Source organism: Apus apus, chromosome 2, assembly GCF_020740795.1.
Source record: "Apus apus isolate bApuApu2 chromosome 2, bApuApu2.pri.cur, whole genome shotgun sequence".
NCBI classification, from domain to species: Eukaryota; Metazoa; Chordata; class Aves; order Apodiformes; family Apodidae; genus Apus; species Apus apus.
This window is the reverse complement of record NC_067283.1, coordinates 18,706,062-18,733,732: the sequence shown is the minus strand read 5'-3', so window position 1 is coordinate 18,733,732 and position 27,671 is coordinate 18,706,062. Positions and strand designations below refer to the sequence as shown.

Here is a 27,671-nt window from a genome sequence, read left to right as displayed (position 1 = left end):
CAAGAGCCTGTAGCATTCACTCAGGAGAGCAAGAGCACTTGTGCATGCAAATACTAGACTCGCTCTCCTTCGAAACCACCTCGAGCGGCTGCATCAGCTGCCTCGGCAGGATTCTGCCGTATCCATGGCTGCAGCAAGCGTGCGACTTGTAAGCCGGTCTCTTTGCCTCTCGCTAGGAAGTGATTGAAACCTTTCCTTGCAGATGCAGCACCAGTATTTTAGCGGGTGCTTTGCTCCTATAAAGTGCAGGTCTTTAAGCTGAACGTGTGGATTAGTCCCGCCCCGCAGGAATGGCGGCTCTTCTGCTCCAAAGGGTGCTCAGGACCCGCCTCCTCCTCCGCTCCCCGCCGCAGAGCTCCCGCACCGTCCGCTCCCGCACCGCCCCTGGGAGCACAGGTACCTTCCCCCGGGAGGGTGGGGAGGGGGGGAAAGGGCATCCCCGGCCCTGCTGTCCTCTGGCGATGGGGGTGATGTCAGCCTGCTGCGGGTATTGCTCTTGAGCTGGCAGGCTGAGCTGTAGCTTTTGTAGCTAAACTGAAACTTTCAAATTCCATTTTTACCCCCAGTATCAGCTCCGTGCTGCAAGAGGCGAGTCCAGGCAAGCGTTCCTCACTCAGGAGCTGTTTTTTTTCACGCATACTCTGCTGATTGGAGATAAGCAGGGATGTGGCTTTCCACCTCAGACTTTTTGATGAGGAAGAAATGAAGCTATTTTACTCCTCGCTTTTCAGCCAATCTCTTAATTCTCTGTCAGTCTCACGCCACCGTGGACGTTCTGCACAGCGTGTGCAGAATCACAGCAGGCACTGCTAGAGGTTGACACTGTAATGAGTGACTGCTGCTCTCCTAGTCCCACTTAACTGTAGCCCTGTTTCTCTTGTGCTGTAGGTGTTGGTTTATTCCTGGACTCTTTCTTAGCACCACTTTCCACTGATGCCCGTGAAAGTGTCTAGTCTTTGATAGCCTGGAAATGAGCACTAGTTCTAGTTTCTGAGGGTTTCCAAGTGGCAAACTACCAAACCTTTCAGCAGTACCCTGGGATGAGGAAGGAGCACCAGGAGACCAGCAGTTATCTCAAGCTATAGCAGAATCATAGAATGGTTTGGGTTTGAAGGGACCTTGAAGATCATCAAGTTCCAAACCCCCTGCCATGTGCTGAGATGCTTTCCACTACACCAGGTTGCTCAAGGCCTCATCCAACCTGTCCTTGAACACTCCCAGGTAGAGGGCATCCAGAACAAAGGCTGAACTGAATGAGTGGGTGGTGTCTTGGTTCATAGGTGACCGTTTCAGAGTCTTCTGAAGTGATATGCTGGAGCTGCTCTCCATATGTAGCCCACAAAATGGAAAGCAGATGCAAAGTCCTGCTCTCACCCCTGCTCTTATGTCCCTGAATTGCCCTCCTGTCTGTACCCACAGAAACTTTGGGAGAATTGAGGTGGTAATGGAAAAGATCAACTTAACAGTTATTAGAACAGTGGTAAAATAATACAAATTATCTTTCTATTTCTAATTGAAGACAAAGGTTCTCTGACTAAACGAGCTGAAGCAACTGTTGCTACAGACTGGAAAAAAAAACTGACTCCAGAGCAATTCTATGTTACAAGAGAAAAAGGAACTGAACCAGTAAGTAAAAGCACTAATGCTGTTCAAGGTTAAGCTAATACCTCTACCTGCTGGGTAGAGAAAAACCTGCTTTGGGGAGCTCTCATCACTCAGTCGCTTCACAGGTTTTCTCCTGCCTTTCTGTGGATGAAAGTTAGATTAATACTGAACCAGGTGGATTTTGTTCTGACCCAGGCTGGTTTGCAGATGAAAAATCATTCCACTTTCTTTTCATATTTTATTTTTCTCTGGGATACTTTACTGCCAGCTTACCTGTCTGTGTGGCACTAGTGGAGGTATCTCCAGAGGGGAGAAAGAAGATAATATTTTTGTCCTGCAGTCTCATTTTTTTAGTCATATGTAGATTCACCCTGGAAATCTTATATATAGCACTCCGTTCAGGAGCCAGGTTATTCCTCGTGTGTCATATCACCCACGGACCTTGTCCCCGTGCTCTTCTTCCTTCTCTGATGGAAGCTATGTAGTGTTGTGTGTGGAGCACCAGCATCCCTAGCCCAGAGCTGGGGCTTCTGCCTGCAGAGCATGTACTGTGGGATTAAATTGTGTGAACTGTGCCCAAATTCTTTTCTGTAAAACGAGGATCCCAATTCCAGACCAAGCATAGAGGAGGAGAGTCCCTTTGTAGAGCAACTTTGAAGTTGTGGCACTTTGTAGCAGAGCCCTGGTCTTTGGGATCCTGCATTTCTTACAAGTTCCTCAGAGGTCATGACTTCAGCCTTGGTACCTGGATGATTTATGCATCTGACTGTCTCAAAGTTTCTGGGGGCAGGGGGTAGTCTTCACTATTAATCTAAAGGCACCCTCCCCTTAATTTCTTTAGGCTGCTAATGTTTGTTCTTCAAAGCCCCCCTGTGAAGCCTTCTTTTTATGGTGTTTCTCCTGTTTTGAATCTGATTCCTACATGGTTGTTCCAGATGGTGAGCTTTTAAAGACCTGCATTATTAACTTCTCTTTTTTTCTTCCTTTTTTAAAAGCCATTCAGTGGAATCTATCTGAATAACACAGAATCGGGAATATACTACTGCGTGTGCTGCAATGCCCCACTGTTCAGGTAACACCCTTCAGGCCTCACAGCATCTGTAAAATGCTACAACTGTGGCAGGAGGGGTGGTGTCTTTTCGTGAGAGGAACGGGAACTGTAGGTCAGAAGAGCAATCCTGTGGTGCTTGAGTGCTATGTATAAGATTGCCAAAATACCTGTGGTGATACGGGCACATGGTGTGCCCTTTTCTTGAGCATATGAGGATCTCCAGAGGCCAGCAGAGAGTAGTTGTTACATTAGGGTCTGCCTTTTCTTCCTGCTACACACACTGTCCTTTTTGGTTGACAATAATTCTCTCCTGAAGAGGTTCCCTAAACCAGAACTTGCCACAAAATATATGTGTTTACGCTCTCTTCTTGTGCTCTTCCATAGTCTTCTCCTGTCTCTCATGCCACTGGGCTTAGAGAGACCTTTGGGCTGCCTTAGTCTGGCTGCTGTGTTCTTACTGCTAGGTCCCTTGTACTGCAGCTGAGATCTCCTCTTCAACCCACCCCTTCTTGTTCCCTAAATTAAATTTGGCTATTTTTGCGGTTTTGTTACATCTACTTAAAAAAACCTGACTGCAAACGACTGCACTATTAACCTTAGTGCTCTTTACAATACTACATATTTTGCAACTTCATTAAAGTCTAAGTAAAAGGAAACAGAGTGCCTCAGAGTGGGATGTGCAGAGGGTGTTCTGGTCTCTGTAACTGAAACAGAAAGGACAGTTCCTCATATTTTTTATCTAGAAAATAGCCTTCTTATATTCCCAACTGTGAGCTCAATGGAATACAGCTGATATGCCCATTTTTATGAATACTTTAAAGGATGCTTCAAATTCAAACTTCAGATGGGAAGCTGAGGAACAATAGGTCTTGATAGAGGGGGAAAAAATGTACTGGCTATGTTAAAAATAAACCAAAACTAAGAAATTTAATGTTAACATTGGAGGCTGATAATTGTGAATAGTTTGTTTTCCTTTGGCTAAGAAAATGATTGTCATGCAATTAAATATTTTATTAAATGTGTGTTCTTCTGTAAAGGTTTGCTAATAAATGCGTTTGAATAAAATTATTTCAGAAGCTGGTGCAGCATTGCAGAATATCCTGAACACAAATAAAAATACCTCTGGAAAATTCAGATAAAATTAGAGAAATTTTAAATTACTAAGCTGTGGAAGAGTTCCTTCAGTTCCTTCAAATGTTCCCTCAATCTACACATCCTTTATATTAGACAATAGATATTGACAGGCCAACATGAAGAGAGATGAGCACCGGAGGGAATTGTTTCTGCTGCAAAATGTTAACTAAACTACAATATAACCAAACAGTCATCCTAATTTTTGCAGTATCCAGTTCTCAGAGAATATAAGTACTTTTGTTTAAAGCATAAACTAATGCTAAAGCTGATACAGGGAAATAAAAATTCCCCAAACTTACAGAAAAAAAATCCACAAACAAAACAACAAAAAACCTTTTAAGAAAATTGAAAATTATTGAATGTGCAAAATTATCTGAAACTCTTTTCTGCATGAATGCTTTATGTTTTGGAGGGCACTAGACATGAGGGGCAAAAATGGTATTTGATAAGAGATTAATTCATCATGTTTATTTCCTAATGCATTAGAAACATCCTTTCTTTTTCAAATGTATTAGATCATTAGCTACAGGTAAACATGAAGCATTTCCTCCTTTCTTTCAAAGAACATGTGTGTGTATACATTTATACCAAAATTTATTACCTTCTGCTACCAAATATTCATTTGAAAGAACTCAAAATACATGGAACAAACCCCTAACCTTTATAGATGGCAAATTGTGGTTCTCTAATGAAATCTCAAACCTTTAGCCAACCATAAACCTACAGCTGAGATTCATACAGCAAAAAGCACTTTTTAGAATTATCTGGCTTCCATCCAGGATGACTGAAATAGGGATCAAAGTAAATGACATGTGCTGGAGGAATGGTGCGTCGAAGGCTAATCTAATGCATATGTTTAGGGAAAGTCCATTTATCCATAAATTAAGTGGTGAAATACTTCAAAGGATGAATATGATCTTGAGTAGCAATATTTTTGGGTACTAAAATGTTTCTATTAGAGAATCTAAGTGATATTACTGTTAATAAAACCACATAGAGACCATTTCTGTGGAGAGCTAGTTTAACAGCTCAAAAGATTGATTCTTTAGCAGTGGAAAACATCTACAATAAACTTAAGTATTGGGAACGGCATGTAAAGAATGGAGTCAGTCAGGGTCAGATGCAAAACCCTCACAGTATTCAAGACACTCCCTGACTCTACAGGGTTTCAGAGCAGATACTCAATATCTGTTTATGAATAAGGAGAAAGATCCTTGTGTCCAAAAAATTAAGCGTTCTGATTGAAGTATTTTGAAAATATACAAAGAAACAACACAGGTATATGTCAGGGAAACTCAGAGGTCATGTACAGATGTCTGTGTTCCCCCAGGTTATTCTTTGGGATTCTGGCTAGTAGGCACAGTGTTAGTGTGCTTTTTGTAAAAAGAAGCAGGGAAGGCAGGGTGCCCTCTTTGGCCAGAAAGAAGTAGGTCTGGAGCCTTGAATACCTTCTTGTATAAACGTAGAGACTGCAAACTGCATTTGCTTTGGTGCAGCCTGCTTCTGTGCTGTGCCAGATTTCTCCCTGGTTTTATGGAGGTGGTAGGAGAGCATTTCTCATGGGTCTTTGTGGCTTGGTGTAATGGACTGAGCAATAGCCCACACACTAACTAGCTTTTGGTAATTCTGTGTTTGAAAATCCTCTTTTATTTCCACTGTTGCATTGCCAAAAGACAGCTCTGTACAGTGAATCATAAAATGCTGCAGCACGCACTGTTCTTTGGGTTGAATGTTTTAAGCTTTTTGCCCTGCTTGTTTATCTTGTCTTTCTAAAAGGTATTGCATGTCAGACTTTCAGATTTTTCTGGACTGTATTAATATCCCACCAAAATACAAATGATATATACTAGAGGTTTTGCTTTCAACTCTATTTTGACTAATGGACTAATCCCCTTGATCCCAGAAAAGCTGCTGCTGGTGTTGCTGCCTCCATCCACCACGAGGTGCCAGTAAGAGCATTGGGTTCGGGAAGCAGGGAGGAAACGGTTGTGGTTGGTCTCCAGACCACTTATCCCAGTAGTATGTGATTCTGCCTTCATTTCTTGCTCTAACACACTAGGTCACTCTTCGCTGGAGAAGAGTGTTCATTGCCAACACAACTTTAAGTAGGAGGCATGACCTCATGCCTGCATGCTAAGTGCCCCAAATATTTTCTGATCATATTCCCCAATATGCTCTAGGTTTTAATTTGCAACTAAACAGGGTTGATAATCCTGTCGGTCAACAGGAATACCAAACTGTTTTGATGGGTCATTGCAAGCCAAAGCCATCATCAGATGTGAGCCTGGTCTGGTGGACCAACCCAGCCATTTTCCATACTCATTTTCCATACTTTGTTTCTTCTCGTAAACTCTCTTCTCGAAGGTTGTGCTGTATTGAGCCAGGCTGCAAACTTCAAGTTTACAGGTGTAATTCAGCTAAATCATGTGCTTAGTTATTGGAATAAACCTTCTTTCAAGCTTTAGAAAATACCAAACTGTCAGTGGACTGGACATGGTGAGGCAATAGCTCCCGTTGTGGTCTAGTCAAGAATTTCCTTTGCAGAAGAGATTCCAGCACAGTTTGATGCCAGTGAGAAAACTTTTACTGTGCCAAATGTCACTAATAGTAGTACAAGACAAGGGTGAGGAAAAACGCCAATGATCTTACTAAAACCAGACTTTTTTTGGTAACATCTCTGTTACTCATTAACAAGAAGATCTGATTTCCACTATAGCTCAGAAAAGAAATACAATTCTGGGACTGGATGGCCATCATTTTCTGAAGCTTATGGTACTTGTGGCAGAGATGAAAGTAACACCAATATCATGAGACGACCAGATAACTCATTGGGATCAACTAGAACTGAAGTTGTCTGCAAACAGGTACGTTTATTTTGGAGGTGATAGCCAAAAGACCTAAATCTTAATAAATAAGGGGGTTTTGTGCCCATTAATTAATCTATCTACAGCAGTGAGAGTTATGGTATCACTGGAACCATTCTGTCTCACTTCTTGGTAGGAAACACATGAGTAAAGTATCAAATATAGGCAGTCAGGATGGGATACAACAAATTATGTGACTGAGGAGAGTAGTTGTGTATGTATACTCAAGGGCTGGAGTTTAGGCAGAAAATTAATTCAGAAGACCCCAGGTGAAATGCAGTATGTGACAACAGACAGTAGAAGGGACTCTGAGATTTAGCCATTTGCCCCATCACAGGGTTGGTTCTTCCTAATTCAGTCCTGTTAGGTGTTTGCTGAAGCTGTTCTTGAAATATGCAGTGATGGCAACTCCACAGGCTTACTAGATAATGAGCTGTAACATTTATGTCTTCCTACTATTGGTTAGACACTGGAGAAAGCACTAAGTTTGCTTTTCAGCAGTTGAAGCTTATTACTATTTGTCCTGCATGGCGATGGTGGTGGCCTGCAACTTCACAGCTATCTTCTATAAGTTCTCTTCTTTCACAGAAGCCACCCTTCTCTTTTTGGGAAGTTATTTTGACTCCCTCATCTCTGTTCTAGACTAGAAAGGCTCCATTCCTTCAATTGTTCCTTTTCAGGCAGTGTTTTTTAAAGTGCTGGTCCTCTCGTTGCTGTATTTTGCACTCCTTCTGATTGATCCTTTTGCTTCTCAAAGCACAGTGCAAAGCTGGACATGTTGTTGCAGCTGGCATGGCCTGCACGAGAGATTAGAGGCTCTTTAGGTGCATTATAGACAGTGTTCCTGTCCTTGCACCTTTACCTTTCCCAAACCCATGACCCATGCTTTTATCAGGACCTGCTGTGACACCCAGGCCTTTTTCTAAAGAGCTGCCTCCCCTAACCATTTCTTCCCAACCCTAAATCTGTGTTATTACTGCTGTCAAGGTATAAGAATATGCAATTTAGTTTAACACACTGCATCTTGGGATTCACCCACTGGCCAGAGGTGATAACTCCAGGATGTATTTCTGATCTCTCCCCAAGAGAGAGATCATAGCAGTTTATTCATTGAAGATAGCACAGTAGATAGCAGCATAATGTTGGGCCATAGTTGTAATGGTAATAATGGTACATAATTTCTGTTGCAGTGTGACGCCCATCTAGGCCATGTGTTTGATGATGGTCCCACACCTTCTGGGCAGAGGTTCTGTATCAACAGTGTCTCATTAAACTTCAGACCAGGCTCTGGACAGTAAGACATGAATCTCTGTGGCTTACAGAACATCCTTTCACTGCTTGTACAACAGGCTTGTGAAAAACTGTCACACTTTTAACACAGAACTCAAATTTTAGTACTTATGCTATTACAGCTTTGCTTTCCAGCTACTAGCAGTGTTGATAAAATACATATTCATGTGTTAACTCTTTGGCAGTTTGTGTTTTCATGGATAGTGTGATATGTTTATCTGTTTTTTCCATGTTTTAATATTTTTTTAAAAAAATCTATGCAATAGCTTACATTCATATCTATCATCATTATCTGTAATGAGGCTGCTGAAAGGAAGTGCTGTCCTGAACCTTACTCTTGCCTATGCTGAACAGTAGTTGTGGCAGCAAGGAACACAGATGTATATGCCTGATCACCCCAGAGCTTTTACTTTCATAGGAAACATCATATCTTTCTAAAGGGAAGCAAAAATAACATGAATCGCCATATAAGGTTTGAGGGTTTTTTTTCCCTCGATATGAGAGACCTTTGGCCAAGCCAAATGAATTCTCCATGAACCCATAAAAGCAAAGTCCTGAAGAAGGGCCTAATTAGAATGATTCCAGGCAACAGAACAAGTGGAGGAACCAATTTTTTCTTCTTTTCCACCTGTGTCCAACAGCAGAGCTGATGTAGGGTTTGCTCCAGGAACTTCATCTTACAGAAATAATGTTATAATAATAGGATGATCTGTCTAGTACCTCCAGACTTCTGTTATCACTTGTGTATTTCACAATTTGAAAATAAAAAATAATGTGAAGTTTACTGTATTTGGGGTGAAAAATCAGCAAGAAAAAACATGTTCAGTAAAGTGATGCTTTTGCTGAAAACATGCCTTGTCTGTTCCTCCTTGTACAAGTTCATAAATACATCTGTATTCTCCCAAGCATTGTCACCATGGTTTGCTGTAACAGGAAAATTAATTGTGTGTTTGTTAAACTGAGCTTTCCTGGTTTCAGATTTTTTTCCAGAGAAAATAATCTTTGAGTCAGAACATCAGGTTCCCTAAAATGGCTGGGTTGAAATGCTTCCCTGCTGAGAGTTACTAAGCAACATCTCATTTGGCTTTACCTGTAACAGCCTGTTTCCATTCTTCCCACTTTGGTTGCCTCTGTAATAACAAGGGTGTGTTCATTTACTTAGATTAGTGTGTAGTCTTAAAACTGCTTAATGTCTTTAGAAAGCAAACCTTTGTTGCACTGAATTTACTTTTGCTCTTTCTGTCTTGGAGCTCTGCAGTTTTAAATTCGTCTTTACTTTCTACAAGAGACCTTTACCATTTCATAAAACTTTAAAAAACTTCTTACAAAGACAGCGATCACTGCAGCCAACCTAAACCCGAATGGCACCAAGGCAACTGGAGGTGTGAAGCCGTGTCACTGGAACAGACACTTGCTGCTACTGGTTTTGTGTAGCCTCATAGATGGTGACAGTCATGTTGTCATCGGAGGTGTCTGTTGCAGGCAGTAGAGTGTATCTTGCTGTGTCTGTGCTGCCCCATGCTCTGCCATGCAGAAACACCCTGGCATTGTGCTGAGCAGCCTCCTCATTGGTACAGCAGGATGACCTGAGAAAAATGTCCTGTAAGGCTCCATTTTAGCTTTGCAGTGTTGATTGCAGATACGTAAATATATAAACAGACCCATATCTTCAAGGACAGCATCTGACCTGCACTGATATGTCACCAAAAAATCAGCATAAACCTAGCTCTGCTGCCCCAGAGAAAACAGACACTGAACTGAGCAACCTTGTTCTGCTTTTTCATTTGAAAATGGGGAAAAGAGGAAGGTTTGGCTTTCAATGCATGTGACAAATCAGAGTAATGGCCCTTGTGCCACCAATACACAGTGTGGCTGTGTAACCTGCAGTTTGGAGTACCTATACTGAGAGGTGTTTGAACATCCTGCCCCTTTGCTTCACTGTAAATCTAAAAGTGCTTGGATGTCTGTATGTACCCCTGTGTGTGTATCAGTAGGGGGAGAGGGGAAATAATTTTGCTTTGCAAGCATGGCCAGTAATAAATTTGGAATAAACCCCAAATGAACAGAAGCTCTTTTTCCACCCCCAGCCCTCCCCACTGCAGGCAGTTTGCCCCTCTTCTGTTAAAGCACAGCTGTACAAATGGATGATGCAGGCTGAGCAGAGGAAAAGGGAAGGGGTAGGTAAAGGAGGAGTGACTGAAGGAAATGGGTATGAACTGCTTGAATTAGCTCTTCTGAGGCTTTTGTTTTGCCAATGTCTGACTCTTCCTCTTACATTCTTTGCTGTATCAGATAGTGGCTGGAACTGGATGCACAGCAATCTCGAGTAGTATGGTGGGGATAAGGCAGCAGTTCTTACCTGATCCATCTTTTTATTACATTATCACTTGTGAAAAAATTGTATGGGTCAAATGGTTTACTCCTCAGTGGTGTGTCACCATCTGACTCAGAATCAACAATGCTCTTGATCCCCTCCCCCTCCCACCCAGGCAGGGAAGGAGAGAGAGAAAAAGAGAGAGACTTTGCTGGATTGAAAACTAAACTACACAGCTTTAATTAAACACCAATGATAAAAGAAAATACGCACAATTATTTACAAATGTGTTCAGGATGTTCTGGAAATGTGCAAAACCCCTATTGACTCCCTCCACCCCCCAGCAACTCCCACAGCATCTCCTGAGCTGGAACAGTCCCAAAAAATCCCAGAGCTGCTGCTGGAGAAAGCACAGAGTGATGAGGGTCAGGAGAGCTGGAGCCTGGGGGTTGACGGTGCTGGATGGACGGAGTCGTCCCCGGACACCGGCAATGGACGGAAGAGAAGAGAAGAAGAAGCAGGAAGGAAGTTGTCTTCTGTGATCTCTCTCCTTCCTCTGAGCTTATGTAGATACATGGAATGGAATATCTCTGGCCCATTTTGCTGTCTGTCTAACTCAGCCTCCTACAGGGGGTTATAGATCTCTCCGCAGTGTCTGAGCCGGCAGAGTGAAGGTGTGACCTTGAAGCCCCAGCAGTTAGAAAAACATTCCACCATTTGTTATCATTCCTAGCTGGGACACTCTGCTACTAGTTAAAAGAAAGCTTACTGAAGGAAAAAAAATCAGTAAAAGGAAAATTTGCTTCATCCTGGCTCAAACCAGGACATGTTGCTTTATAAAATGGCAAATTTGATAGCCTTGTTTTCTATTCTTTGTCTTACAGTACAAGATGGGATAGAAGGACCATGTTCATTTTGGTATGAGATAATTATCTCTTGAGCACAGCATTATTATTAGGTTAACAATTAACTTTGAGGATATGCAAAGACCTTAATGTATAAAAATGCAAGCTGTGTCTTTGGTTTTAGTGTTCCCTCTTGTGGCTTTTCATTCTCTATATATCAGCTCAAATTTCTACTTTTTACATTCAAGATCTATGACAACATGGCCCCACATTGTGTTTTGTCTCAGATGTGCTGATGGCACTGGCTTGTGTTCTGCCAGTAACATCTGCCTCAGTAAATTTAAGGTCAAGTTTTCTTCAAATGCATTTGTGCTTTATCTTGGGCTGCCAAAACCAGAGGAGATCCATCTAACACTCTGCAGGGCCAGTTAGTTACCCTGCCTCTTCTGGGCCTCCTCCCTGATATTTGCACCTCTCAGAATGCACACAGAGCACGTCCAGGCAACTGACGTACACCCACAGCTGTGATGATTCCATTGTTACTTTGTGCTTCATGCATCTCGCAGGGGAATCCCTGTGACACTTTTCATCATGAATTTGAGCTTATCTCCCGTGATGATGCATTTACACAAACTAATTCTATATCTTTAAACAGAGTTGTTGATATTTATGGCCTCATCCCTATATTATGTAAATTGCTGGACATTCAGGACCTTTGACCATAAGCTCGTTGGAGCAGGGGACTTAATTATCTTCTGTGTCTGCGGTACCAACCACACCAGGACAGATCCCAGCTAAAGATCCAAAGTGCTGGCAGATCTTGAATAACAAAAATGGTAAAATGGAAGACACTATTAAAGAGTATCATAGACTACAAGAATTTCCTTGTGTATCTGCACTGAGTTTGTTCCACCATAGCAAATAGAGCACAGTTGCTTCTCTGAGCTGAATGTACTCTGCCAGGCAACCGCAGACATGTTCCATCCTTCACATCTTAGAAGTTTTTCAACATTGTTATTTCATTAATTAGTTTCAATGAGGATACTTTTTATGCTATTGTGTTTTTAAATAATCTTTTGATAAATCCTAATTGAGGTTTCTACATAATTCTTAAGAGATTTTAACATCTTGAATAAACTATTTAAAGATTTCCTCAGTCTCTGCTGCATCTCTACAAAGCAAGTAATTATTCTTAATTTTACTGAGGGAAGACTTGATGAGAATTTAATTGACTTGCTCAAGACTATAAATTAAATTGGCAGCCAAGCCAGAATTAGACTCTGCATGGCTCCTAACAATGTCCAGATCTTCAGACCCTGCTTTTTCTAAAACTTGGTTTGGTGCTTGATTGTTTGGGGGAGGAATGAATTATTGAAAGAGAGGAGGTAAAATTACCATATGTTTTTCCAGCTGTGGTATTAAAACCAAAGCTAATACAACTAGGACAACTTCGGCACATAAAGAATCATAGCATCATAGAATGGTTTGGGCTTGAAGGGACCTTAAAGTTCATCTAGGTCTATTCCCCTGCATGGGTAGGGACAGACCAAGTTGCCCAAAAGCCCCATCCAGCCTGTCCTTGAACACTTCAGGGAGGGGGCATCCACAACTCCTCTGGGCAACCCATTCCAGTGTCTCACCACCCTCATGGTAAAGAATTTCTTCTTAACATCCAATCTAAATGTACCCTCTTTCAGTTGAAAACCATTCCCCCTAATCCATGCTTACATGCCTGTGTAAAAAGTCTCTCTCCAGCTTTCCTGTATGCAAAGGTGGTACAGGCTTGGTTAGGAACTAGGCAGCTACATACACTGGCTGTGTGCTGTGTATTGCCATGCAGACTCTAAAATGAACTGATGTTCTTTTTTTCATGACAGCTTTAGGCAGAAATGAAGCAAGGCAGCTTGCTAACAGTAACTTCTTTGCCTGGGACACGGCACGGCTTTTTTGTGAGCACAAAGAGAAGAAAGGAAAGAAGAAGCAGGTTACTCTTGTGTTACTAGCAGCTTCACCCTTCTTTTGCTAGAAATTGTAATGCCCATTATTTTAGCCATGGATCCACAGAACTGTAGTGATGCTTTTTTCCATTGCAACACCCTGTAAATAACTTGTATTGTCTTTTAAGATTGTTGACCATCTACTCTGATTTTGTTTGGAACAAGAGAAGAGAGACTTTTCTCAGAGCAAAAATAGGATTTGGCCACCCCAGCATACTTCCAGTATGTGGTGGCTCAGGAGGCAGCCTGCATGAAAAGGAACTGAAGAAGTCTCAGTGTGGATTTTGCTGGTTTTCTGGCTTTGAACAAGATGGTGAGGGCTTAGCTAGTACTCCTAAGCATGTTTTTCTTTTCTGGTCTTCAACCTTGGCACTACTGTGTAGAAGAAATGAATCCTGTCACCACGTAACTGAACTGTCTCCTCTTCCTTTCACTAATGACTTTTTGCACTGGGCAGCGAAGTGTTTTAAACCATGCTCCTGTGCCCGTCCCACCTCCTGTTATACCCAAGGGGTGAGCTGCAGTAACACTACCCTCACAGCATGTCATGTAACGCTCAGCTCCCCATCAACCTCATGGATTTCACAGCTCTTTACACATAAGTGATGCCTGGCCCTGGCCCTTTGAGGCAGTGGTGAGCCACATGTCACAGAATAGGAAGCTGAGGGACAGCTGTGGGAAGTGACTCGCCCACAGACCCCTGGGACAGGGCAGGGAAATCTGATTGCAGAAAGGGTTCTCAAAAGCTCTCCAAGTGTGAGCTGCTGCCAAAATTCACAAAGCCAAAGTAGTTAAAAAGCAAAGCTCTTTATTGAAGAAGTGCCCAGATTTTTTCAAGACGAAAAGAATTTGTCTCAAGGCAGGTGTGTCCATGGGGACTGGTTTTAGTAGCGCTAAGGAATGTGTGTGGAAGGCATTGGCAGCTTGCCATGGGGCAGAAGAAAGAGAAATTCATGCCCATTATTGCACTCCCTTTTACTGTCTTCTCTTTTGTAGTTGTTGTTTTATTCTTTTTTTCTTCGCTCTGTAGTATCCTTCCTCTCTCCTCCTCAGAAATCCCTTTGTAATATCCCCCAAGCTCTGGCTTTCTTAACTGCACTCACCCTCACCTTGTGCCTGAACCCTCCTAGCTCCATACACTCCATCCATTTCCCTTAGTGCCTGAGAGATTATCACCCAGTGTGCCCACATCTGAGTCAGCAGCTATCTGCTCCTGCTGGAGGTCACTGTGGGGATCTGGCCTGCAGGCTCTCAGGAGGTTGCCAGAGCAGGCATCAGCTGTGCTCAACCAGCTCCCCTCCTTTGAGCACACAGTTTGAGAGTATTTACAAAGTGACTTCCAGAAAAACTTGCCGGGGACAGTAGCCTGCTTAGTTCTGGAAACAAAGACTGTGCTGCCCTGCCACATTACTGATGTATTGGAGGTAGAAATGATGGCCCGTAGCCAGGTCATCTTTGCTCAGGTGTCATTTTTGGAAGATATGAAGATGGATTCATGAACATTTTATGATCAAAGAAAGGAACAGGAAAGGATAGCAAAGTATTTTGCACAACTGTTAGGACTGAGACAAAGGCAACACAGAGGAAGGTGCTGGAGTCAGAGAGATATAAGAAATATTCATGTTTTCCTTTCCAGAAGGAATCGGCACTGAAGGGTGAGGACACAGCTGGTAGGCTTAAAGCATGTAGAGGATGGCAGCTAAAGAGCTGACTGTGAGCTCTCAGGAATGGGGAAGCTGAGATCAGTCCTCCCTGGTGTGACAGCCTCTTGGGGACGGTGCTGACAGAGCCATGGGATGCCTATGCATTTTCTTGGATTACTGAAGGAGCAAGCGTTGTGAAGGGCTAGGATCTGAGCAGAGTGAGAAGCAGGTGTTCATGCTTGGGAGGTTCAGGAGATTGACCGCACTGTTAATCAGAATACCAGGTGCAAAATGAACCCTCACACATTCACTGGCCCAGGCATGACCCTATTCCCAATCCAGAAAATGTTCCCTCCCTATTTCAGGCTTTACGTTACCTCTTAGTCCTGGGCCTCTCCTGAATGCACTTGGGTATTCATGCTTAGGTCCATTATGTAAAAAGGTCATTAAACCTTGTTATGTACAATATGTCGAGCTGGAGTTTCCTTAGGCCCTCAGAGAAGGAAAAAAAGGGCCTACATGACACTTCTCCTTGGCAATAGCCCAAATAGCCTCTGCCTCTGGGCTTGGTCTCTAAGAAGGGCATTTTCCAAAACCAGATCACATGTAACTTTCAATGACCTTGTAGCCTTCGCTTTACTTTTATGAATGAATCTCTATTAAAAGCAGGGGGTAAATGTTTTTTCTTTGTCCCTCTTTCAGTTTACAAATTTGTCTTCTCCTATAGCCAGCTGTTAGAAGATTGGTTCTGCCCCTGCTTTCACCTTTCCTGTTTTATCAGCTGAGACGTCAAACTGAGGGCCTGACCACTTGGATGTTAAAGATCCATGGCTCTTTTTTGTAAGGCAGTGGCTTGGCCAGCTCTAGACTCTAAATATTGCCTTGTCTTAAAGTTTGAGTTAGTTCTTTTCTGCAATATTTCACCTTCTTGCTCTACACCTGCCTCAAGAATAGGCAGAAATTGCCAGTAAAAAAGCCTTTCTTAGAACAAAGATAGCAGATTAACTGCTCTAAGGAGACACAGTAAAACTCTTCCACTCTGCCCATGCCATGGTATTTAACTAAGTCCATTAAGCACCTCTCCACAGGTAACTACAGCTGATCAGAGGTGTTCAGCTGTGCTTGTGATGATTTCCCAGCTTGTGGCAACCACAAGAGTGGCTGCAAGGACCTCTCTGCTATCAGAATCGTTATTCTGGCTGCAGAAGGACAAATGAGACCATTTGTTGGGACCATGGTCAGCTTGTGGGTGCTAAGCAGATGTGATGCAGACAGGATGAGGAAGTTGGGCTACTCTGCAGCAAGAAGACCTCACAGGGTGAGATGCGGTATAGGGAGTAGGTGGCAATATGAGGTGGGGGGTGTGCCATGAAGGAGGTGACATTCCATCTAAGAAAGGTAACGGGGTACAGTTTTGGGATCCTGCTCTGTGGAGGTGTGGCAAATAGTTGGTGGTTTTGAAGAGAAATGGACAGTGACTACTCACAGGCACGTCAAACTACTTTTTTTTTTTTTTTTTTTTTTAAATCTACTTTCATATTCCAGCATATTTTGACAGCTTTCCCTCAGAAACACAGAGGCTCAAATGGCTGCTCTGCAGTGACCTCTAGGGTACGTTCACTTTCAAACCTGCTGCAACCTTAGATCACCTAGAAAAAACAGCTTCTCTCAAATAGATTATACAGACCTGCTTGATCTTTTAAGACTGGCTTGTGCCGTTGCCAGTCTCAAAGCCTTTCTCCACATAATGCCGTAGGTAGAGCATGTATGGAGAAGAGAGGCTTGTTATCTACAGTTTGCTGGTGCATCAAAGGATGCAGATGCTCCATGTGGATCTGATCCAATACTCTTTGAAATCAATGCAAACACTTCCCTTGACCTCTCATTCAGTTCCCCCTCTTTCAGTAGCTCCTTATGCAAATCATAGCCTATTTTGTGTGTCTCTCCAACAAAATCAACATGTTTCTCCCAAGCACATCCCTTTGTGGAACCTGATAGCAAACCTTTCAAAAATCTTCGTTTTCTCTTTCTCTGATGAAGCGTGATTTGAAAGCAAATCAGCACTATCCAAAGGAGGGGAAGAAGCAAGCCCTGACCCTGCAAGCCCGTGGAAGTACCAATTACTGACAGCTATTACCACTCTGACTGCAGTGGGACTGCTCACCTGGGTAACAGCCAGGAAGAATAGGCCTCAGATAGGGACCTGCTGAAAATCAGACAGAATGAAAATTAATGCTGGCCACTTGACAGCAGAAGGTTTTCCAGAAACCAAACTGGAGAGAGCTGGCCAAGCCTAAAATTAAATAATCTGCATTTGCTAAAGTAAGTAAATAAATTTGTGGATGGAAGCATAGAGTACAGAAGTCCTAGAAAGCCTACGAAGAAACTGCTCAAAAATGAGACCAAAATTCACAGTACAGGCTAAAACTAAAAAACGGGGTGGCCCTACTTGTCATGACTAGGATGCAACCCTAATGCTTTGAGCCTTTTAAGATAGTCCTTACGCATTCATGTGCCAACAGCACCCCTCCCCCCCCCGAACAATTAAAAATCTGGGATGCAGATTAAAGCAATGGCAGGTGGCAATCTAATTGCAATCAGTCTTACATCTGAACATCTAATTTGTCATATAAACTCAACAACAGCTGGCTCTCAACCCCAGTTATCCTTGCGGCTCTTACTACTTGTTCAAAGAAGGTGCGCGTGTCAGGTCTCCATCTGCACGCTGCCGAGGAGCAAGGGGAGGAGAGAGGCGGATGGGTTCTGCGTTCTGCAGCAGGGAGATGAAGGGTGCCGCAGCTAAGCCCCCTTTTCATTCCTTTCACAGGAGTCTTCCACGGTGGGACTGGGCGCTCATCATCTGCTGCCGGCTCCAGCCTTCAAACCGCACCGCTGTGGGCCACGAGCCACCCAGGCAGCAGCGCAGCAGGTGGGAAGGGCCGCTATCAGCAAGAAAGCAAATTTCAACCATTTGGAGGGCTTACTTTGGTCATATTGCAGTGCTTCAGGCGTTGCTGTGCCTTGGGCAGCCTGTTGTTGTTTTTTTTTTTGGAGGGGGTTTAACCCATTTTGATGTACCGGGCTGTGGAAAGGCACGGGGGTGTCCAGGGCAGGTCGCACCACCCAGCCCCGAGGAGGCTTTGGCGGCGTGGCGGGCACGAAGGCCCCGAGCCCCACGCCGGGGTATCGGGGCCTTGGTGCCCGCCCCGCCGCCTGAGACCCCCGGGGAGCCGGGGGAGCGGCGGCAGCGCCATCCCAGGGACCATTCCTGGCCGTGCCGTTCCGCGCGGCGCCACGAGGTGGCGGCAGAGCCCCGAGAGCGGGAGCTCACGGCTCCCGCCGCCCCCCCGGCGTTTGGCGTGAGGAGTCATGGAAACTGGCTAGAGCTGGGGAAAAGGGTGGGATAAACTGTTGTGTTGTGATTGCGGGGGATGTCTGCCTTCAGGCTTGGTCGGTTTTAGCAGCCAGCTACACTCTAGTTTCCTTATGAACTGGTCGCACTTCAGCCAGGGAGCGCAAGGTCTAGGCACAAATTTGTAGTCGTGAGAGGTCACTGTGGCATGGACCTCCAGAGTTAAAAGGTGGAGGCTGGCCCTGCTGTCCTTGTCTTCTCTGCTGGCATTTTGGTGGAAGACCTTTGACATTTGGCTTGAAATGCAGAAGGGCAAAGCTTGGATAGGGAGGTAGAAGAGGGGGCAAAACCTGGTGATTCCAGGCACCAGGGTATGAAGTCTCAAGAGCAGAGGGAAGTGTAGGGCAGGGGAGGGAGGGATGAGACGTTCGCTGAAGCGAGGCAGCATGGACAGGGGCTTCAGCAGGTAACTGGGATTAGCGAGAGAAGAGATTGGGATTGCATCATGCCTGAGGATTCACTACAGGGGATAACCTGGGTGTCTTTGTGACTTAAGCTATCATTACTAACATAGCACTTCAGAGCACCAGGTACATGTTCAGCAAGAAAATTCAGTTTGATAACAAGAAAGAACTGCTGATGCTATAGCCAAAAGTCCACTTTGAAACGTATTATTATCCCTCAACTGCTATTCCTAAACAATTGCAGACTCCAAGAATCTGAAATACAGGGAGGCAGCATCTCTGCCCTCTAAAGAAAGGACAATCCAGCGTGTGAAATACAAGGCAGAAACCCTGGGAATGCACTAGCTGAGCCATGAAGACCTGAGGAGGATTTGCATTCAGTCTTGGCTTGGCATAAAGAGGGCACTGAATTCACACGCATTCCCCTAAGCCTTTGTGTGCCAGCGCACAGGGCCAGCTCTTGCTGCCCAGTCCCACAGCCGTAATTAAGGGATTCCCACTCCCCAAGAACAGGTGCAGCCCCACCCAAACAACAAAGCTGCAGACAAAAGATTACAAATAAGGGCTAAATCCCTCTACTGTACATTGCAGTGGTGAGCAGGGACAGGTGGCCTAGGGTAAGTCGGGTTCAGTCCTCATGCTAGGGCGGGAAACTGCAGCAGCTCATTTGGATCTGAGCTATTCTGTTGTAACTCCTTGCGGGCTCTGTTTATGGGGAAGCTGATGGAGGCATGGATTAAATCAAACAGCCTGGAAGCTACTGGCAGTGGAATTATTTCTACAGATTTCTGACAGCTTGCAGACAAAGGCACATATGAGGGAAATGCTCCAGCTATCTCTTACCAGTACTGTATGTCATTCATTTGTTCAGCTATAATTGATTGTCAAAATCTTGTACATCAGGTGAGCATCAGTGTATGCATGCAGCTCAACCTGTGGATTTGCAGTTCCTTCAAGACTCACTATGTCCAGAAGAGGTCTTGGTCATTTTGGTAACAAAAAACAAGAAGTAATTGTAATCTGATCTTTGATGTTTTCTTTATTTACTACATTTGCTGTTGTGTTAGGCTTGCCCTGCCATCAGTGTCTTGTCTGTAGGTCTGGTGGAAGGTCTTGACACAGCTCAGGGTTGTGAGCAGTTCAGGTGAGTTTCTATTATTGCAACGGTGCATCAAAACCTTCTGCCTTGGGTGTATGTGGCAGATCAGAGTGCCCTGCAAGCTCTCACATGGTTATCTTTGCAACATCCTGAGAGTGAGCAAAAGGCTGTTTTCTGCACTTGATAGACAGGGCTGAGTTATAAACCCCTGAATTCCTCTCAATCAACACAAATGCCCAAGCTAAGGTTTAATCAGTGCAGGCTCTCTTGATAATTAGAGAGCTATAAGCATGTAAAGAGGGTACTCCAGATTTCGGGAGGCTTTGGAGTAATTAACTTCCTATATTGGGTGTCTTTGGTAGTGCTGAAAATCAGCTAGCATAAGGATGGGCCAGTCTGAGCAAGGCACTCTAAGTACTTCAAAACTCTTGCTAGGCATTTAAACCATTTAAATTTCAGAATGCCTTGAAAACCATATAGCTGCCAAAATATTAGTCCTTCTAATGCCAGTGAAATGGGAGTGGCATCTTCAAAGGCCAGCAGAGTCCATCTTAAGACAGTTCCCTCCTGAGGACAGTTTGTTACACCTATCTTTTCCCCTTGACTACTAATGAACACCTTATATTTAGGGATGCAGTTACTTTACCATATGTGTAGATGCCCTATCCCATTCTAGATGCTCGCGGTTTTCCTGCATGGATAGTCTGCATAGAAGCTCCAACTGAGCTTCCAGAAAGGTGCGGGTCTCCTGTGGGTCCTGTGTCATATCTGCAACCCTCAATAAATGTATTTGATACTAAGTAGTATTAACATTATACTAGACCATGCATGTCATGCTCCTGTATGCAACAAACTGAAATCTCTATCCTAATTATTATCCAGCTTTTGACTGGCCAAAGTTACAGGCAATGCAGACTCACACTGTCAGTGACTTGCCTGAGGACACTGATGCCAGAGGCATGTGTTTACAAGCCCAAAAAGGAGCAAAGAAGAGGATCCTGGGAAGTATTAATCCATCAGTGCAACCATGATAATGAAAGTCAATTATTAATCAATTTGTAAGGACATAAATGATAAGAAGGCAGTAGAAAATATCAGCATGGATTAATCAAGAACATATCACTTTGAATTAATTCAGTGTCCTTATTTAAAGGACTAACTAGCCAAGTGCATCAAGGGATAGATGTGATTTATGTCGATGTTGCTGGTGTCAAAAGTCTTACTCTTCTTACAAACAAAATCATGGCACAAGATCTAAATGAAATCAGAATCATAATGTTTGAATCATACCAGAGAACACATCCGCAGTTCAATGTCAAAGCTGGACGTGCCAAGTTGGGACCTGCAGGCATCTGTTGTGGCCCCAGTGTTTTCAGTAATGAACTGGCTACTGGAAAAGAGAGTACTTAATTCAACTCCTGAGAGCACTGGCTGGGAGAGGTTGATTTGGAGAACAGGATCAGGACTCACATTGATCTTCACAGATTGGAGAGCTTGCCTGAAATCAATAAGCTGCACTGTAATAAAAACAAGTACAAAACGCAGTCTTGGGACAAAAGACAGATCAATTGTGCAGTTTCTGAAATGAAGAATAACTAATAAGGCAGCAATAGTGCAGGAATGGATTGAGTGGCTGTTGTGAACCACGTAAACCAGGGATTACATGCGTGATAAAATGCATGGGATTATAAGTGAGATAAAACCTATGCAGAAAAACAAATGTCATTTAGGGATATATTAGCAGCAGTGCTATGGGTAAAAACACTGAGGTAATTATTCTGCTCTACTTGGCACTGGTGAGGCTTAGCCTCTGTACAATGTTTGAGTTTGGACATTACACTTGAAGAAATGCTACAGGGAATTTAGCAGAAATCAGCAAAAAATGTTAAGGTGTTTAAAAAGCACACATTAAAGGGAAATGGATTTGCTTAGTCTCAGGAAGAGGTCATTGAGAGGAGACATGATAACAGTCCTCATTATGAGAAAGGTTCTCATACAGTGGAGTGGACAACAATCTCCCGCGCCTCCTGGATAGTGAGCATTGAAGAGGAGATAACCAGGCTAGGTAAAACAGTGCTGCTCATGTATGGACAACTTCCAAAGAAAATGCAGCATCTCCTTGAATAGATGTTTTTCATGTCCCTGACTTGGTTAATAATTCTCCACAAAGATAAAAGCCTCAGGGCTAAATGGATGCAGAGATGTGGTTTTGCAATGCCGAAATTGTAGGTGCTGGGCACCCAGCCCCAAGGCTCCTGGTATAGTGAGAGGTGGGTGATCAACAAAGAATGCAAGAGTGAGCCAGTAGGCTCAGCAAGGAGCCAGCAAATGTAAGATGTCTAACTCTGGGCTGGAGAAAAACCCAACTGCACTTAGAAATGAGGGTTGAGGGATCTCCACTGGAAATCCTGTCCTGGAACCGAACAACCATGGCAGGTCAGCCCTTCCTAGTGAAAAATCATTAGGGTAGTTTTCTTATCATATTACAGCCAAGACTATTCAACAAAACACCAATAGGATGTAGGATGTCTCATCAGGAGAGAAACCTGTAGGGTTGGACAGTAGATGAGGAGAGATGCATGAGGAACATGAATACCTAAGATGGTTTTAAGCCTCTTGTTTTACCTGCATTGCTAAATATTGCATCAGTTTCCAAGACAGGAATTATTCATTTAAAACTCAGCTTTACTAAATAGTATATAATAATTTTTAATAAAACAATTTAATAGAACTACTTGCTGCTTGAGTTCTAAAAGCTATTAGACAAATACGTCAAGAGCTCTTAGACACAGAAATTATCTCTAGCAAAAGCAGTCCCAAGGCTTTTACCACTAGCACAGGCAAGTGAGGGAACTTGATGCCCCTGTGCCATGGCCCAGGATCTCTTTGGTCTTATGGACTCAGCGGAAAATTTTCATGAACAGTTTTAGAACAAAAGAAGGAATCTGCTAACATCTGACAAAGCCACAGAGCAGGAAGAGCATCCCAGCATGGAGGAGTCTTGAAAAATCAGTAGGAGGAAGCCTAGGACTGTGAGTACCTGAGTGGTAAATAGGAATGAAATGCAGTATTAAGAAGGTCACACATTTGGGACGTATGGTAAGAACATGTGCTATGACTGTGCTCTCAGTAGTCCTTGCCAGACAGAGGAGGAAAAAGACCTTGGCGCACTAGTTAATGACAAAGTGATCATGAGCTGCTGGAGGAACATGGCCATGAAAAGGGTAAATATAGCCCTTCACTATGAAGTGAGGGTTTTGGCAGAAAGGCAAATGCTGACGGCATTCTCCAAGGAGCTATGAGTACTCTCCTGGATGACTACGTACAGTTACGGTTCTGATTATCCAGCAGATTAATTCATATGGAGAAAGGGGGAGGGAAAGGTGATTTGGGTGACAAAGAAACAGGGAGTCTAATCCTGAACTTCCTTTTCTTGCCCTGGCAGAATGAGAGCTGGGAAGGAATGTGACTGCAGTATATAAACCTGAGGGAAAATCCCACAGAGATTGAGATCTTTTGTGGGAATCCACACTGGTACAAGAGCAAATGGACATGAGCCAGCGAGGAAGAAATCAGGGGAGGATATTAGAAAACAGAAGGTGTCTCTGACCCATAACAAGGAGCAATGACCAGAAAACCTTATTTTGATTTTTATTTTTTTTTATCTAGAGCTGGATACATTTATGGAAGAGATGGTGTAACATGTTGTTTACTGGGATGGAAAAGTGCCCTGTTGTTGGGTCAGGGCTTTTAGTCATCAGAAGTTGTCAGGGAGGAAAAAATTAGGACCAAATCATAGTGCCTCCTGACAGTTAGGGAGCATTAACACCCTTTTAAAAACTGTACGGAGAGCAACTAGCATTTTCATCAACATTCATCTGCTTTGTTTTTCTGTCTAATAACCTTTCTATACCCCTTGTATAGTTTTCAAATGAGCGATCCTCAAATAAGCAGAGTGTTGTCAGGACCTTGTCCTCAGCGAACCATTGTGCTCCCCATGAGTGGTTTTCTGTATTGGGAAATAAGGGACTCCTTATTAAACATGTTTTTTGCGTACTGCTTTCCTCCAGTGGCCTTGCTGACAAACCCCCCGCGGGGGCAGGGAGGGACACCCTGCCACCGGACCCCCGCTGCCGGTGGCGCGGGGCCGGGCTGGCTGCTGCCGTGCCCATGGGATGCCGCCGGAGGCTGCGGGCAGCCCGGGGGAGCCAGCGGGCATCCCAGGAAGCCAGCCCCTGCTCCAGGCTGCCCGCGCCTTCTGAGCTGGTCTAGGAGCCTGTTCTTTGCCGTGGTGTTGGCCTTGTCGCCGTGTCATTCCGCTGTGGTGTCCTGCATCCTTCCCGTCCAGTAACACCGGCACCCGCCCAGCATCCCCGCATGGGGGCTGCGTTTTCCTCCGACCATCCCTCGCCCCACGCCCGGCGGGTCAATCCTGCCGGCCCCGCAGGCAGGGCACGGCCCGCCCCGCTCCCACCTGAAAGGCTCCTGCAGGAGGAGCCGGGCGGGAGCAGCGGTCCCGCCGCTTCCGCAGCCGGCGGAGCCTTGAACTCGGCCATCTCCGTTGATTTAAATGATATTAGCTTTGAGTCCTTCTATTGTCGGGCCAATTTAGGAGCTGATGAAACAGTAAATTGTTGGTGGAAACGTAGGCAGCTTTGTGCTCTGCCAAGCAGGTGCCTGGCGGTTTTGGTCAAGGATTGGTAAATTTACAAGAGTGCGGTGGACGTGCCCTCCCCGGGCTATTGTGAAATCCGAGGCGAACAAAGGAGAACGTGAATATTCACACAGCCGCCTTTCAGCGTGTGGCACTGCTCCGCAATGTTAAAAGCGCTGGCTTTTTTTTTTTTTCCTTTAGAAAAAAAAACAAAAAACAAACCACCACCAAAAAAAACCCCAAAATCAAGAAAGTACCTGTTTGCGTTTTGAAGCACATGGAAATCATCCGTGAGCAACCATATAATTTGATTTGCTAAGCAATCTGCGAGGCGATTGCACATCATTTATAATGTTCATTGAGCATTTTGCTTAATTGTGTCTCTTTTTGTAAAGGAAGCACAGCCCCCTCCCGGCTGCGGCCGGCACAAGTGGCCAGATTCCCATGGACCCCCAGACAACCGCCGGCCTTGCGCGGGGTTTTTCCCAAGCGGAGCCGTCCCCACTCGCACGTCTGGAGGGCGAGAACAGGGCTCAGGTACGAGCTGACTGTCTGAACCCCCCTGCTCACAGCCCGCGGCCCCGGCAGGTGCTGCCCGTCCCGGCTGGCGGGTGCCCGGCTCCCCTCTGGCCGGCGCGGCGAGTCCTCCGGGCGGCGAGCCCCGGGCTCCGCAGGTGCGGGACAGGCCAGGCGGCACCGATGCCAGGAACGGGGCTGCTTCTTTTTGCCAGCTCCAGGCCCGAGAGAGGATCTCGGGGAGGAGACCTCAAAGCGGCACCAGAAGGGGAGGACAGGCCTTTGCTGGAACGACATTGCTGGAGTGCCCCTCATCCATCCCATCCCATCCCATCCCATCCCAGGTGGTTTGCCGTTACTGCTCGCGCCTCCGCACGCCGCGCAGCCTGCGCGCAGGCCGGCAGCGAGGCCGGGAGGCCGTAGGTCTCCTCGGTGCAAGGGGCACCGGCCGGCAGGGCCGCCTTTAGCTGGATGAGTCACTCGCGGCCGGCGACCTCCCGCCTCGCCGCGGCCGGCGCACTTCGACCCCCTCCATGGAACGGGAGGCGAAGCCGAGCGGGCCTGAGGAGCCCGGTGGGAGGGGGCCCGTGGCCGAGGCCGGCAGCCCCTGCGCTCGGCGCAGAGCGCTCCGGAGGAGCGAAGCCCGCAGGCCGCCCTCCTCTCGCCCGCACCTTTTGCCGGCCGCGGCCGCCCAGCCGCACCATATAATTTGATTTTCCCCCGTGCCCGCAGATCGATTGCAGCTCATTTGTTACATTCAGCGGCTCCTCGGGGCGGGGGAGCGGGGGAGAAGGGCGGGCCGGGGGAGCGGGCGGCACAAGTGTTGGGATTCCCATGGGCTGTGCCTGCTCTCCAGCTTGCCGCGCTGGCACCCCGGCCCGAGCGGCCGACAGAGGGGGGTTTGTAGACACGGTGACCTCCGCGATCTCGTCTTGAAAGAGCCTGAAAGGAGGCTCTTTATGGTGCATTACCCGCGCAGCGCCCAGGTACCAGCTCGGAGGGGAGGGCCGACCCCGGCTGCAGGTGCCTCCTCCTCCGCCGGGCAAGCGAGGGCCGGGGCCGCCCCGCCGCCTTTGTGAGGCAGCCGCCCCGCAGCGCCGCGCTCGCCCCGGGAGCGGTGACGAGGGGGGAGCGCTTCTCCCCGCCGTATTTATGGGCCCCACGTGGCGGCGAAGAAGGGGAGGGCTCGCCGGGTCCCGTTGCCGCCGCACCTCGCTGGGCCTGTCCCTGCTCCGGGGTCCGGCCCGCGGGGCCGCGTGGGTCCTGGGTACCTGGGTTCGGGGGCCGGGGCACAGCCCAGAGGTGGTGAGGGCTGGTGGGGCTTTGCTGGCCCGCGGTAAGCATAAAAGCTCTCGCAAACATCTCTGCAAAGCGGTTTTCGTCCTCCCGAGTCGGGCAGCGCGTAGACCTGCCCGGTGCCAGGCGTGCGGTGGGACATCCTGGTACCCCCAGGCAGGCGTGCGGGTCTCCTCCCCTCGCCTTCAGAGCAGGAAAGTTGTACAGAAGTTTATTACCAGGGCACACTCAATCCCCCAAGGCTGCACAGAGCAAAGCTTATTTTAAATTATGCTTTAAATGGTAAAAAGTCCTGAGAAGATGCTGTATTTTACAGTTAAATGAAGTGCCATTTGAAACCAGCAATTGCAGTAGGGTTTGGGTTTTTTAAATTATTTCCTGCTAAAATATCCTTTGCACAGCTAGTGGGCCAACTCTGGTCCGTTTTTTCAAAAGCCGCCTGCTTCCTCGCTGCATTGAAATCAGAGTGCAGCAAACCAAGGAATCCTTATAGGTCAGCAGGTGAGTTTGATTGTTCTCGAGGGGGAAATGGCCATACTCATTATTAGTGCCACTGTGGCATTAGGGACCCGAAATGCCTTGTTTAACCAAACTCTGAGTGGGTGGAGATGAAGATTTGAGGATAATACTGTGTAGTGTTATCATGGAGGAAAGGGGAACTCTCCTGCCTTGTCTTTCCATGCCTGTGGTTTCATGGCATTGGATCAGCAAGGACAGTTAGAAAAAATGCAGGTAACATAAGAGCTGGATATTAGGCCTGGAAAACTCAACAGAGCTGGCTTTAGCTAACTGGCTTCGTTATTCTGGAGTATCCATAAGTTTGGAACTACTTCAGAAGTCTCTGCTGTGGACCTCGCCCCCGTCGCCTGTGACTCCTCTCCACGTCGGATCTCGCAGCTGCTCACTTAACTCCAGCTTTTACCCACTTTCCATCTCCCAACTGTTACGGGCAAAACGTAGCAGAAAATAGAAGCCGGGGGATGTCTGGGGGGGAGGGGGGGGCACTAGAAACGGCGGCGGGGGAGCTTGGGGGCAGGGGGACGGAGGGCCCGGCTGCCTCTTCCCACTGGGGGCCAGCGGCAGGCCGCGCTCCCCACGCAGCATCCCTGGGGGGCTCCGCGGTCGCGGAGAGACAACGAGACGAGCGCTGCTGCTTCTCACCGCCAGGCTCATACTCCGGCGGAGGGGCTGGGGAGCAGCACAACGTCTCTTGCTCCTGTGCGGGTGCTCGGAGGGAGCATGTATGTGCGGATGGAAAAGGTGTTTTTGGGAGTCGGGGCAGACCCGTGGGAGGTGCGAAGGCCGCCGGAGCCGAACCTTCGGGCATGGCCCGCCGTGCTCAGCGCCGCGGCCGTTGGGGCAGTCAACAAGGCGGGGCCGGTACCCTTCCACGATCCGCGCATCGCGGGGGGTCGTGCGCGCTTTGCAGCCCCGCCGAGGCCGGAGAGTGCTCCTACTGCCCGGCCTCGCTCCGATCTCGAGATGAAACCTGTCAGCGGGAAGGGATGTGCGCTGGCGGCCGGGCGCTTTTCTTGCCCTTGGGAAGC

The 27,671-nt window shown here is 46.2% G+C and overlaps 1 protein-coding gene across 7 annotated transcripts; it reads left to right on the top strand.

Annotated features, from left to right (window-relative positions):
- On the top strand, positions 1-23,714 carry MSRB2 (methionine sulfoxide reductase B2). Of its 7 annotated transcripts, none has more exons than XM_051611320.1 (7): positions 1-396; positions 1,520-1,626; positions 2,601-2,677; positions 6,507-6,654; positions 7,845-7,948; positions 17,571-17,672; positions 23,104-23,714. In XM_051611320.1, the coding sequence occupies exons 1-7, from the start codon at positions 291-293 to the stop codon at positions 23,138-23,140; spliced, it is 681 nt and encodes a 226-aa protein (XP_051467280.1). In that variant the 5' UTR covers positions 1-290; the 3' UTR covers positions 23,141-23,714. The 7 variants fall into 7 exon arrangements, with proteins under 7 accessions (XP_051467280.1, XP_051467284.1, XP_051467287.1 ...); XM_051611324.1 differs by lacking the exons at positions 17,571-17,672; positions 23,104-23,714 and adding exons at positions 10,032-10,125; positions 12,991-13,509; XM_051611327.1 differs by lacking the exons at positions 17,571-17,672; positions 23,104-23,714 and adding an exon at positions 12,987-13,509.
- Positions 23,715-27,671: the final 3,957 nt, after the last annotated feature.

Coding starts and splice junctions, on each gene's coding strand:
- MSRB2 (XM_051611320.1), top strand. CDS start 291: ATGGCGGCTCTTCTGCTCCAAAGGGTGCTCAGGACCCGCCTCCTCCTC. Junction 1,627..2,600: donor GAGAAAAAGGAACTGAACCA/GTAAGTAAAAGC, acceptor CTTTTTTAAAAG/CCATTCAGTGGAATCTATCT. Junction 2,678..6,506: donor TGCAATGCCCCACTGTTCAG/GTAACACCCTTC, acceptor TTTCCACTATAG/CTCAGAAAAGAAATACAATT.